A 13,789-nucleotide genomic window follows, 5' to 3' on the forward strand; every position below is an offset into this window, starting at 1 on the left:
CCTATTGCTTTACTCTCCCCCTTAGCTAAGATAATGGAAAAATGTATTCACAAGCAGCTACTTAACCACTAACTACAAAATAACCTATTGGCTAACTGCCAACATGGCTTTAGGCCATTTCACAGCATATCTACTGCCCTTTTATCCTTTACCGACTCTATATACAAGAATCGCAACAACAACTCTTTCTCTTCTGCTCTATTTATCGACCTGTCAAAAGCCTTTGACATGGTAAACCACAACCTGCTGCTTGACAAACTAAAGGCTCATTCTCTCAATCCCCAAGCCATACAATGGTTCAGATCCTATCTGGAAAATAGACAGCAAGCAGTACTTTGGCAGAACAGTCTATCTTCACTACTTCCTGTAAACATTGGAGTCCCACAGGGCTCCATCCTAGGTCCCCTACTCTTCTCCTTATTTATCAACAACTTGCACATCAACATACCTCAAGCCACCTGCATTCAATATGCAGATGACTCCACATTAATATGTACAGCCAATTATATATCCTCTCTCCATTCCCTCACACAAACTGTTTTTCAGAATGCTGTAAACTGGTTTATGCAACACTGCCTCCTCTTAAACCCCCAAAAAACAAAGCTATTGCTTTTTACTCCTACTCATAAATCAGCCACTCCTTTCTTCTCTATAACCTCTAACAATGGTACCAACATCTTCCCAGACACTACAACCCGTCTACTAGGGGTAACTATTGATAATCATCTCAATTATGATGAACACATAAACTCCACCATTAAGTCTGTTAACAGAAAACTTGGCTCACTCTACAGAATAAAAACCTTCCTTACCCCCTCTGCAAGGAAAACAATTGCTCAGACCCACCTCATTTCCACCCTCTTTTATGCCTCTGTCATATATACCAATCTATCCAAAAGCAACCTCACTAAGCTCTCCATATGTTATAATAGCATAACTAGATTTATCACAAGTTCCACCTTTAAAACTCACCACTGTCTTAACATCAAACAGCTAGGGTGGCTAGAACTGCAAAACCATATACTCTTTCAACAATTGCTTATAACACAAAAGATTCTACACCTCCCTAACAACACTCCTATCTTGTCTAATCTTATTACTCCTTACAATAATCTACCTACATTACGCTCTGCTAACAAGCTCCTAGTTTTATCCAGCAAAGCTAATAACAAAGCCGGTGATTCTCTTTTCGCTAACACCATAGGTAAAGTCTGGAATCAACTTCCTGCTGAATTATCTACCATTAATTCTACTTTTCTTTTCAAGAAACATCTTAAAAAACATCTGAAAGCACACTGGCTTTGTCCATGTACTAACCCCCACTGATATCTTTTTCTTCCATTCTATAATCTTAACTCTATTCCTACACCTGTATCCACTGCCTTCAACTCTACTCCTACTCTCCTATAATGAGAATAAGATACATTTATTATTCCCTTTATCTAATAATTGCTCATACCTTTCTAGTGTGATTTTGTAAAAAAAATTTGTTTATTTTATGTTTTCTGTATAGAAATGCTTAGTTCAATTTATTTAGTATTGCCTAGTTTTAATTCTGTAGAATTGCTTAGTTTAACTTTGTCAATTTCCTGTTTGGAGCTTTTCTCCCCGGGCCTCTACTGAAAATGGACATATATCCAGCTAGACTAGCCCGGTCAACAAATGTAAAATAAAAAAATAAATAAATTAATTAAATTAAATAAATAAAATAATAAATAATCTTCTAATTGTTCTTTATTTCTATTGTGCAACATTTTACGTGCCTTTCTAATAATCTCTTTCTTAAGAGCTCCTTCTGCTCTTGGTGTCACTAAAGCTCTACCACAGCTGGGCTTTCACTCCATACCCCCTTTGCTGTTTATATAATAAAAATGACAGCAGTCCCTGATACTTAAGGTATTCTTTGACGTGTAAGTCAAACACCTGCTTGGTTTCTTCTCAGTCTATCACTTTCCTTTCCAACTTATTTGCTCCGAATAGCATAGCTACACAAACTTAAATGACATTGACCAAATAGAAACACTAAATTAAAGTACCACATACACACATGTTCTTGTACAAATACTGGTAATCAGCAACACAGTGACTTATAAAACTCACTGGAAGAGCTATCTGGAATTAATATCTCATATAATAAAACATAAAAGTTCTAATGTTACCTTGTCTAATCAATTCCCCATCTTCCTGGAATAGCCAGTAGATGCCATCATCAGTGTTGCTTTCCAGATTATGTATTTTCACTACCTTAGTCCCAAACGGGGTGTCCTTAGTTTCAAAACTGCAGCACAACAGAAAACAAAGTGTTAATGATGTAATACAGGAACTCACCAAACATGCAGATAATCAAAGAGAGCTGGTTATATCTTAATTTACCTCTGTGAAAGCAGCGTGTGAAATTAAGTGCTGGATTACTTACTTTCTAATCAAACTTTGAACTGTGAGAAAAAAAGTCTGGCCTTCTCATTGAACCCATCAGTTATATGTTTTCTACATCTGCCTTAAATCTCAAGGCTATTTATTCTCTAGCCTAACCCTGAGCTATTAGACTACCTATTCTAAACATTAAACTGATGCCCTTAAGCATGAAAAACTCAAGGTATGTGTTTATTGCCTCTTCCATACTGAAACCTGAGGTTTGATGAGAACCTTTGTAGGAAGGATTTTAATCTATAGATCAGCCATCTTTTGCCCATGTCTTCAGCTTTTAATTTGTCTGCATCCTACTTACAGAAAGTTTAGTGAATTTTATTTTAGTACAAGTCATGATGTGAAACTCATATCTGTCTCCCCACACTCTGAAGCATGTGCATCCTATTCCCCAGCTAAACATAGTTAAATAGCAGTTAAACCTTTACATAAAGCTGTGCTGTTGTGCTATTTTGTTTTCTAGATGTTCTGCTGTTAAACACCATGACTTAAACCTGGTTTTGTTTAGTCTGATAGTAAATATAATGCAAAGCAAACATACAAATGCATTGAATCCTTTTGATTTTGTAAGTAATAGCTTTGATTTGCATCATCTTCAAAGTCCCAGTACAGTATTAATAGTGGTGCTGACATCTGTTCCCATAATTCACTGCACACAAGTGTTGCCCTGAATGCATCGGCCTGAGTACTTTGCATCAGGATTTTCTCAATCTGCCCTTTGGTTGTAGTGAAGAGGACTCAGTACACCTGAAAACCACAGGCAAGATTCAGGTACATTCCTTACAGATTTCTGTTTGTTTCCTCCTTTCAGTCTACATCACATGGATTAGCAATTCCTTTTTGCTTTTTATTTATTAATATTTCTTACTTGTAAGTTGCTTAAATGTAGGGGATATATGTATGTGTGAATGCAAGGAAATTAATGCATGTTTACACTACTTACTGAATAACTGCATTTGAGAAATAAAATAACAATGCTCAGATTGGGGGTGTTAAAGGTCTCTGCTTTAGTGATATATAATGCTTTAATGAACTTCTGAATCAATCCTGTTTTGGAAAGTTATGGGCAACTTATGTGGTCAAGATCGCTGTAGGAGTTCCAGTTCAAGATTAGAGTTTATGGACATGCTTCCTGTTACATAGAGCTTCCCCTTCAGAGATTTTTACAGCCCCCTTATGATCAATTTTTTTGTAAAATTTCAGTATAATCCTGCTCCACGTGTATTGGCTACTGTACTTCATGCAGATGTATGCATCAGTAATTATTATTTTTCTGATTTTTTTTTTTATATTTAATATTTTAAGAATAACAGATAACAAATAACACATATAGTTTACTCTGTAGAATTGTTAGATCATTGCTAGAGTGAAGTGCTTGATAAAGTCCTTGAAAATACTCGAGTGCTGGAGATGCCTAAAGGAGGATAACCGAGTCCTCTTCTATAATGTAAGTGTGAGTTTGAGTTTTTATAACTTTCAGATATACTGAGAGTCTTAGCATTAATGGTGAATTTTTTGTAAGTGTTTGTGATTTAGGATTACAGGTAATAAAGGTAATAGATTTAGTGAAGTGTGTGTGTATAAATTCATATAATAAAACAATATGTGTGTGTGTGTGTGTGTGTGTGTGTGTGTGTGTGTGTGTGTGTGTGTGTGTGTGTGTGTGTGTGTGTGTATATATATATATATATATATAGATATATATATATATATATATATATATATATATATATATATATATATATATATATATATATATATATATATATATATATATATATTTACGCAAATAAGGGCAGGCTATGTTCAACAGATGTACTGTGTAATAAAAGCACCCCACTAAAATGAATAGGAAACAATACAATTAACTAAAATGGAATATTACAAAACATATGGGGATCTGGTTTATGTGATACGTGAAATTTATAACTGGTGCTGTTGGATTTGGGAACTTTGACTTATGACTCAACACTTCCTCACTTATCATAAGACTTACAAAGTCACACAAGTTTGCACACACACACCCACACACACTTACACATACATATGTACAAATGGAATACTGTACTTTGGTTACTGGATTTCTTTGTTTACATATTTACTGTATATTACATTTGCTTGTGACATTTTTCTTATTGTTTCATTAAGTCTTCGGACTGGCTATTTTAACCATATACAAATCAGAATCTAAAGTCTCTGGCTGACTGAGTTTTGCTAATGTGTTCAAATATTAATTTAGATGAATAAGCACTGAAATTTCAGGACTTACATGCTCACATGTACAATTCTGATGGTCCCTACATGTACTATTTTGTTAGTTTTCTTCCATTAGCAAAATGTTCTACTTCTAAGAACCTTTCACTACCTCAGTGTGTGTTATTAATCTGTACTGACCACCCAAAATCAAGACAGATAATCAGCAATTGTTATCATTCTCAGCCAGTAGGAACCGATTCAGTTTCTTACAAGTAATATGACCTTTTAATTAATTTTTTTCACAGTCTGTAAGATAATTTCTTAAACCTACTAGTTGTCTGTGGAGTGGGTCACTATGTGGGTCACTATGTATGCCTACTCTCTACCAAAAGCTCCATAACATTTATATTTCTTAATTGTTAAAACCCAGACCATATGTTTGACAGTTTAGTGCAGTGCTTACCTGAATTCGTCAGGTTGCATTTCTTTTGCTTTCTGCATTACTGTGAGAAGACTTGATGCAAATGGCACAGTAACTGAGGTTGAGTAACTGAAGGTGTTATTAATCCCATCTTGCACTGAGAATATTACAGTGATGGCAGGATACACTGGGGATGATGCATCAGTCATGGTCAAGTTATCTAAAGGAGCAGAAGTACTTGTTAATGAAGATGCCAGTCCAAAATATCAGTTTCTCTAACCCTTGGAGAAATTATGTCTTGCTCTACAACAAACTTACTAACATTTGTTCTTTCCTACATATTGTTAGTTTTTACTTAGTTTTCATTCTTAGCCGCTACTGCTCAAAAATCAGGTAGATATATTCTATTCTTTCTATCCAACAGTCTCATGACTGATTTAACACATTACTTGCAGAAGGATCTTAAATGAAACATGAAATACTACCTGTGTCAAGTATGTAGAAAAACAGTGTTTACCTCATGTCATCTAAAGATCTATGTTAGGTTTGAAGTACAGCCACTATTTTATTATGTTTATCTCACTTCCATGTGGTTTCAGCCATTTGATTTCAATACATGCTACAGAGCCATAGTCACCACCATCTTCAGCCTTTTAGGATTTCCAACCTTTTCATATTTCTACAAGTTCTACAGTACTACTTTGCCATAGTCAGTCTAAATTTATTTGACACAGACAACATATAGCCTATGATGTAGCCTTACGTGGAAAAAATATACTTTTTGTAGGCTCATTTGCTTTCCCATTCTTTAAGTAGTATTTTATAATGAAGGTAAAAAATAAAATCCATACATTTTGTTGACCAAGCCTTCTTCTACCACTACTTTCTTTGTTATATAACTTACTTGCCTTGTCTACATACTGTTCTCTGAAGTACCAGTTTGTTGTCTTTTTACCTGGTACACTAAAACTTCGTCTTGTATTTTGACAATATATATGCAACATCAAGATAACTGTGGGCAGCTGAAGCATTTTTATATTGCTTTCTTACTGGCAGTTCAGTGCAAAATGGAGAAGGTCATTGATCATAATTGCGGAAGTTGCAACTTGCTGATACACAAGAGAGGATTTACAACTGACTCAGAAACTATAGACCCATCAGTCTCACCAATATCCTGTAAAAGGTTATGGAGCTCATCATTATGGAACTTTTTCAGAAAGTCAGAAAGACATAATTGATCTCCTGTTTCTAGATATGAACCAATATTGATGTAGTAAGGGAAGATCATATCTTTTAAACTTGTTAATCTCACAGGAGTATTTTTCAGTTTCCTATATGAGGGACTTATAAATAAACTCAGTGAGCATATTTAGACTGCTATATTGAAAACTGTCTTTCCAAAATAACACAGATGGTACAGGTAATAGGCCAATTTTACCAATTATTTGAAGTAACAATTGGAATATTGCAGAGCTTATTTCTCAATCTACCTTTCTTTGACATATTTTCAGATGAATGAGTTGATAACAGAATAGCTTCAGCTTCACAGAGAAAACTGAATTATTGTTCAGTCTCCTTTAAACACACAGACGTACAAGTACAACAATAATTATTAACAAATGTAACATATTAGCATTTGGAAAACAGATCTTTCCACCTAATATTCTTTGGGGAAACATAAGAGATAGTCTGTGTTATGTACTTAGCAGGATTTGTGTGTCATCCATGGAGGTCATTACCTCTCTTATTCAGTTAGTCAGAGAGTTCAATGATTCCTTCTGCAGTCAATTGGCAAAACATCTGGTTCAGCTTTAGAGAGTTTTCCACTTAATCGTTAAGAGGATCTGTGAGCTTGGCATCCTTGATAACTCAGGCTTCAGAAGCTATCCCTCTTCTCCACATCATACCTCCTCCTAAGTGGGATCTTTGCCTTACTCTCAGGTCATTAAAAACTTTCTCCATCTGGAGTATACAAACAGAAACCCTGTATATGTCTATCAATATTCAACCTGAACTCCTTGCTTACTGACCATTGTCAGAGGACTGTCACCAAACTACTGACTGTTTTTGGCTGATTTTGCTGTTTGCTAATAAATGCTACTATCTCCAAATTTCCACAAAACTTTTTTCATTATATTTTCAGGGGATGTTAAAAGCACAAATTTCTGTAAAACTCTTACCCTCAGTGGAAGACAAGCATCTATCTCTTGAATTTTAATACAAAAATAAAAATAAAAAATAAAAATGTTATGTCATTTTAAAACTCAGTAAGTAAAAATGATACAAAAATGATAAAAAGATTACTTCACAAATGAAGTCCCAAAACATTTTTTTCTTTTAGAGAGATTTTATATATTTCACATTGAAGAGAAGTGAAAGCTACACTTTTGCTTTCAAGTAACCATTATGGTAGCTTGTAAATTTCTGGCCTGACTTTGCTCTAATTTCTTTTCTTTCCTTTTTTGGAGCACTTTTTAGTCCCATCCATCATCCTTGGAACTCCCTATTGAGTGACCCACACTCATGTTAAGTCTGCCAGCTTCTCTATAACCTGGCCAGTCATAGAACCTATGTATGTCCTGACAGTTTTGGCCACCACCATTAGCCCATGGAATAGTTTACTTTAGACCTACCCTATTCCTACCCCATTTCCATTGCAGCCTTTTGTGGTTGCATCTAATGGCTGAGCATGCAGTGTATCACCCCACTACCATAGCAGCTCAGTCATGTCATCACTCACATCCCTCTTTGGGCAACCCCCCCCCCAATCAAACCCTGTCTCCACCAGGGATCTCTGGGAGGAGCACCCACACCCCTACTGGGATGGCCATGCCCAACCCACCCCTGCTGTTCTGTCAGTCACCTGAGCTGCTAACTCATTGCAGGTTGGCTGGGTTATAGTCACGGCTTTATCCCTGAACACCACCAAGCATCTGACTTTACCCTAATTTCTAAAGAAAATATTTAATTACTGCTACTAGTTTCTTATGACATTTTTTAGAAAAAGGATAGTAAGGCTTATATTGTGCATTTCATGATCTAATAGTCACTTAGAGAAAGTAGACAGCATAACCTCAAATACTGCAAGACCTTCAGAAGGTAAATATGAGTATTACCATTATAACATAAAATGACAGAAAATATTTTTTCTGAGAAGATAAGTATCATTTTTTCCAAGTAAGGAAACGTTCTGTCACCTTGCAGAAAATGTAAAAAAATCCCAGAGATTTGTGAACAAAGACCATACATGCATTATGTGGTATTTTTTGATTCAGAGACATATTAACCACAATGAGACCAAACCTCATTATCGGTTAATTTGCACGTTTCTGAATAGCAGTTAACTACCACAAAGTGCACATAAGCACTTCCCATGGTAGTTAGCTCTGGCAGTCACACTGTGCAAGTACAGGAACCCCCTCAGTCAGTCTGCCACACACACAAGCACACAGTAAACCACACACTCGTGCACGCACACACATAAACAGATACACACACACACACACACACACACACACACACACACACACACACACACACACACACACACACACACACACACACACACACACACACACACACACACACACAGACGCACACACACACACACACACACACACACACACACACACACACCATACATGTCCCTATTGTTAGAATGTCTACAATGTCTTATTTTCCCTTGCATGGATGATTACAGTTAGTCCTTAATTCCAGACATTTGGGATTCATACTGCATATCTTTCTGTCAATGCATGCTAAGGCAAGAGACACTTATGAGGTGGAGAGGTAGGCGTAACATTTCCCTTAACTCCCCATGTATGGTGCAACTTGTCACAAGACTGTGCAAAATGTCTGATGTCCTAACTGTGTATAAAAAAGGGTGTGGCTTGCTTTAAGGCTGCATGGTTCAAGTCCTTTTCCCCTTATTTTTATTTTTTTTTTAATTATTAATCCCTAGTGTCTAGTGGTTCCCCCACCTGCAATTCCTGTACTGTTTTAAGTGCCATTACAGCATGAAAGTTGTATCCCTGATGTCTAGTGTTCCCCACATCCAATGTTTCAAGCTCTATTCATTAGTCTAGGGGTGTGTGAGAGTATGACAGTCACCACTATCCAACCACCCACACAAACACACACATATGCAGACATCATTCAATGGCATTCACTCACACACTCAAGTATCCAACTCACACACCGAACATATCCCCTTTACCCCCCTACTGCTTTCTCTATTGCAAACACACTCACACATGCACCCACAAATGCAGTCTTTTGCATGCACACATGCATATAGCTCCTAACCTTTCCTTACTGCTAAACTTCCCTAGTATTTTTCTCTACTGCGATGACTGAACATGGCCTTTTGGCTGTGTTCACTACCACAATGTCATATGAATAGCATTGCTTATCTGCATGGTTGAGCATGTAGCTGCCTTCTGGAGTGGTTCTGGGGAGACATCACGTGGTTAATTAGCTTATGCCTCTCCTTTGGACTATGGCATTACTATGTTGCATGGCCATACAGATAGCCTGATATAGTGCTGCACTTATTTATGCAAAAGCACTGTGTTAGGGTTGTCTTTGAATTCCAAAAGTTTACCATAAGTTGTACACCTGATTGAAACCTTTATGAATTAAACCACCTATCCCTGTCACTATATGAAATATTATAGCAAATTTTTCAGAATAATATTTTATAATCCTCAGCTACACAGTGCACTTGGTTTGTGATTTCAAATATAAAGATGCAAGTACAACTTTATCATCTTGTAATATACATTACTGATTATGAGTCTAAATTTGCGAGAGGGGCAGTGAGAATATCACTGATTAAAAAAAAAAAAACATTCCCGACATAGGAGAAATATATAAGATTTTTGCTTTTGATATAATGAAAACATAGTACAGATGCATTCTAGAGCATTACTGTACTGGAAATAGTGAGAAGATGCCATGTACAATACCCCAGATGGAAACAAGTATAATGTAAAATGTCAGACTGTGGTAGTAAAAGCCTATGAAATACATTTTAGTATCTAAGTAGAAAAGGACATATGTCAATCCCCCATTGAAGTTTCATTGCAAAACATTCAGACTGTAGCAAAATGGAGTTCAACTGCAAAATACACTGAAAACTGCTATTGTAACTTTAAGGATTTTAGTGCAGTTCTACACTGAATTTAACCCCTTAACTTATCTGCTTCAACCTATGGCACTTTAGTTAAGGCATGTTTAAAGTGAAATCTTTCTATCTGTATAAGCTATATCTATAACTGTTGATATATATATATATATATATATATATATATATATATATATATATATATATCTACACACACACACACACAGACACACATTTTATATATATATATATATATATATATATATATATATATATATATATATATACACACACACACACACACACACACACACACACACACACACAAATGAATGTAAGTATATGTAAATTGCTCTTACTCACTGTAAATTGACACATATATCTCTGTATCTATCTATACATATAATTATACAATATGGATAGATATAGCTATAGCTATAGATATAGATGGGGTCTATATTAGATAAATTAAAGTTTATCTAACCAAACGCTGACATCATCGAAAATCCCAGAACTCAAAATCGCAATTGTGGGGGAGCTGTGCCTCCAACACCCCCCACTAAATATATATTCCAACTCCGAGATCGCACTACAGTGAGGAAAGTGCAAATATTCTTATCTTCACTGTACCGCAATCTCACAATTGTGATTTTGAGTTACGGGATTTCCAATGATGTCAGGGTTTGATTAGATAAACTTTCGTTTATCTAATATAGACCCAATATAGATATAGACATAGACATAGATATAGGGGTCTACTTTGGAAGCTCAAAGTTTCAAAACTTTGAACTTCATATGGTTGAGACCATAAGATCGAACTTTTGAAACTTTGAACAGTTTAAATGGAGATTGCTGTACAGTGCGGAATGGGAAATGTACCATTCTCTTTACAGTAGTGCGATCTAGACTGTGGTGGTGCAGCAGTTTGTGTTGTTGCCTCACAGCAAGACGTTCTCCTGTTCGATTCTCATCTGGAGCACCTTCTATGTTGAGTCTGCATGCCCTCCCTATGGTTGAATGATGTATAAAGACATGCAGGTAGGTGCATGCGTGAATGGGTGTGCCTTCTTTGAAAGTTGGGCGTTGGGCTGGCAACTCGGCACTGTAAAAGTCCACTGCCAATCATTAGCGGACCGGAGTTCCACTGTGGTGACTCCTAACCAGGAAAAGCCGAAAGCCATTACTTTACAATAGTGCGATCTTAGTGTTGGTATATTTAATAAGCGGGGAGTGTAGGGGCTTGCCCCACTGCATAAACATAAAAAAAAAATTTTTATTTATTTTTTATTGAACTGTCGAACTTTCAAAACTTTGATGTTATGGTCTTGAAACTTCAAACTTCTAAAGTAGACCCAGAAATGGATATAGATATAAATATAGATATAGATAGATATTACATTTTCTGATTACTGGGCAGACATTTAACATAACATCCCCAATGCAAGCTAAGTATAATGTAATATGTCAAAGTGAGACTGTGAAAGCATAAATGCTTCCCTTTGTCCAAGGTTTGATTCCCTTTGCCTCTGTTTTCCTACTGGGAGACTCTGAGAAAGTCACTTAGACAGAAAGTACTTTTGGACTGAGTCCAAAATAAGTCCATCTGAATTAGTGCTCTACTCCAGTCAACAACTATAGGAAAAATCAAAGTGATAACTTCCATTAACTACTTGGACATACTAAAATCTTTTAACTATTCTCTGTCTTATACTATCTCTTACATGGCAATATCTGATTTATATTCTAGGTTTGAACGCTCCTTCCCTACTCTATCTACACTATTTAGAATTACTGGTAATACTAAAAATGCTAGTTTGAAAGACATCAACCTTCATTGCTACATAACAAGGCATAAACTAAAAGCCTTTGAGAGAGAGATTCCCAAAGAATGTTATACCTTTATCTTCACAACAGTGCTGATCAAGATGATACTGTGCTGATTTCAACAAGGCCTTGATCACTTAGGTCATTCCAAACTAGTATGATAACTTAAGGGTCTACTGACTTGCACAAGGCAAGAGCAATGGCCATAAAACAAAATTTCAGGGGAGGATTAAATGGACATTCAGTGCTTGAAATTAGTCATTTGTCAAAGTTTATTAATAAGCTCTCCTTTTTTTTTCTTAATCTGCATGCATAAAAGGAATTTCTACTAATAAGGGATGTCAATGGTGAAATACTCTCTCAGTATTAAGGTAGCCCATCTTTTCGCAGTACTCATTGATTCTCAGACTTTGCAAAGCTTCTCAGGTGATTGAAATGACTGTTTTAAGAGTAATGATTTGCCAATAAATATAAAAAAGGCACAGCAGGGCTAGCTATCTAACAGTGTGAACAATGGCTCTAGATGATGGTCCCTGCTGATGTGACACTCCTGCTCTATGTACAAAATGACAAAAAGGAGACTGATGCTGAGGCTGGTGATGAAAATAAAAATCAGGTGGAACAACAAGATAATTTAAAAAAGTTAAAAATTATAAAAATATAATGATTTGGTAAATGTGGTGTATAGCATGCTTCCATATTCTAAGCACATTGACAAATATGACAAGTAAGCTTTGAGGTTTTCTGCATGAATTCTGTTTAAGCATAAATTTAGTAATATCGAATAAAGCTGGGAGATTCAGTAAAGCCTACACGGTCATTTTTCAACATGTGCGCACTGGAGAGCAATGCGCACACAGGTGTGGAAACTTTTAGATTCAGTAAGCACTGTGTAGTGGCTCGCACCACCACGCAAAAAGGCAAGCACTGTGGCATACTAATTACTGCTTAAGCAGCTAAATTGCTTCCTAATTAACGAAGGCAACATGGTGGAGATATTCAACAAACTATAAAGCAACCACGTAGAATTTGTGCTGGTGCTCCCCATGAATTCCAAAACTTTTGGAATACAGCCACGTAAAGGAGTCTACATGGGTAGGATAAAAAGTATTATGTGTAAGATCTGTACAAAACTGACCTTAATATACAACAGCATTAGATACAGTCTGGATGCAACAAAAGGAGAGTAATAATAGTAACATAATCCTTTTTTGTGCCATAACCGAAATGCAGCTTTGCTGCCCTACCCCCAAATGAACAGTACACTTGTAAGTAATGCAAGCAGATGCAAAGAAAAAAATAAAAGTGTGTGCTAATCAAAATAAATATAAAAAATATTAAACAGACTAGTCATAGTTAAGTCAGCATATGCAATATGTAGATGAAGAAGTGCAAGCATATCATCTAAAAATCAGTACTCCTCAGTGCAGCTATATCCCAAAGTAATATCTGTTCCCCTGTTTTCAAAACATAATCAATTTGGCTCCCCTTCATTTTCACAAGCTACATGGTTGCCGTCTGGTGTAGATTCAGGGCTGTCAGCATGGTGAAGATGCAAATGAGGTCTGAACTCATTACAATTGCTAAATCCCAAATCCTTGGCTTCATGTATCAGATGTAAATATAGTGCAGGCACTCCCTCAGTGTTTGTGTTCAATGGATGGCAACTGTGAATGCTTAGGTGAGTGTGTCACATTAGACTTACAAAGTGTTACATATAGGTCTGTCAAGGTTGGAAATGCAAGTAAGCAACACACAATTCACAGGTTCAGTTTCATTAACATCCACCCTCCTCT

At 36.2% G+C, this 13,789-nt stretch overlaps 1 protein-coding gene across 1 annotated transcript in view; it reads right to left on the bottom strand.

The window, feature by feature from the left end:
* The window catches only part of LOC122811875 (transcobalamin-1-like), a 257,780-nt gene that overhangs the window by 32,350 nt on the left and 211,641 nt on the right, over positions 1-13,789 (bottom strand). The window contains exons 7-8 of the mRNA XM_044084010.1: positions 5,087-5,264; positions 2,160-2,278 (exon numbers count right to left, since the gene is read on the bottom strand). Coding sequence (XP_043939945.1) covers positions 2,160-2,278; positions 5,087-5,264 — 297 coding nt within the window. The remainder of the gene's footprint in view (positions 1-2,159; positions 2,279-5,086; positions 5,265-13,789) is intronic.

The sequence above is a fragment of the Protopterus annectens genome, chromosome 9.part0, assembly GCF_019279795.1.
Source record: "Protopterus annectens isolate FY-2018-M chromosome 9.part0, PAN1.0, whole genome shotgun sequence".
Taxonomy (NCBI): Eukaryota; Metazoa; Chordata; order Ceratodontiformes; family Protopteridae; genus Protopterus; species Protopterus annectens.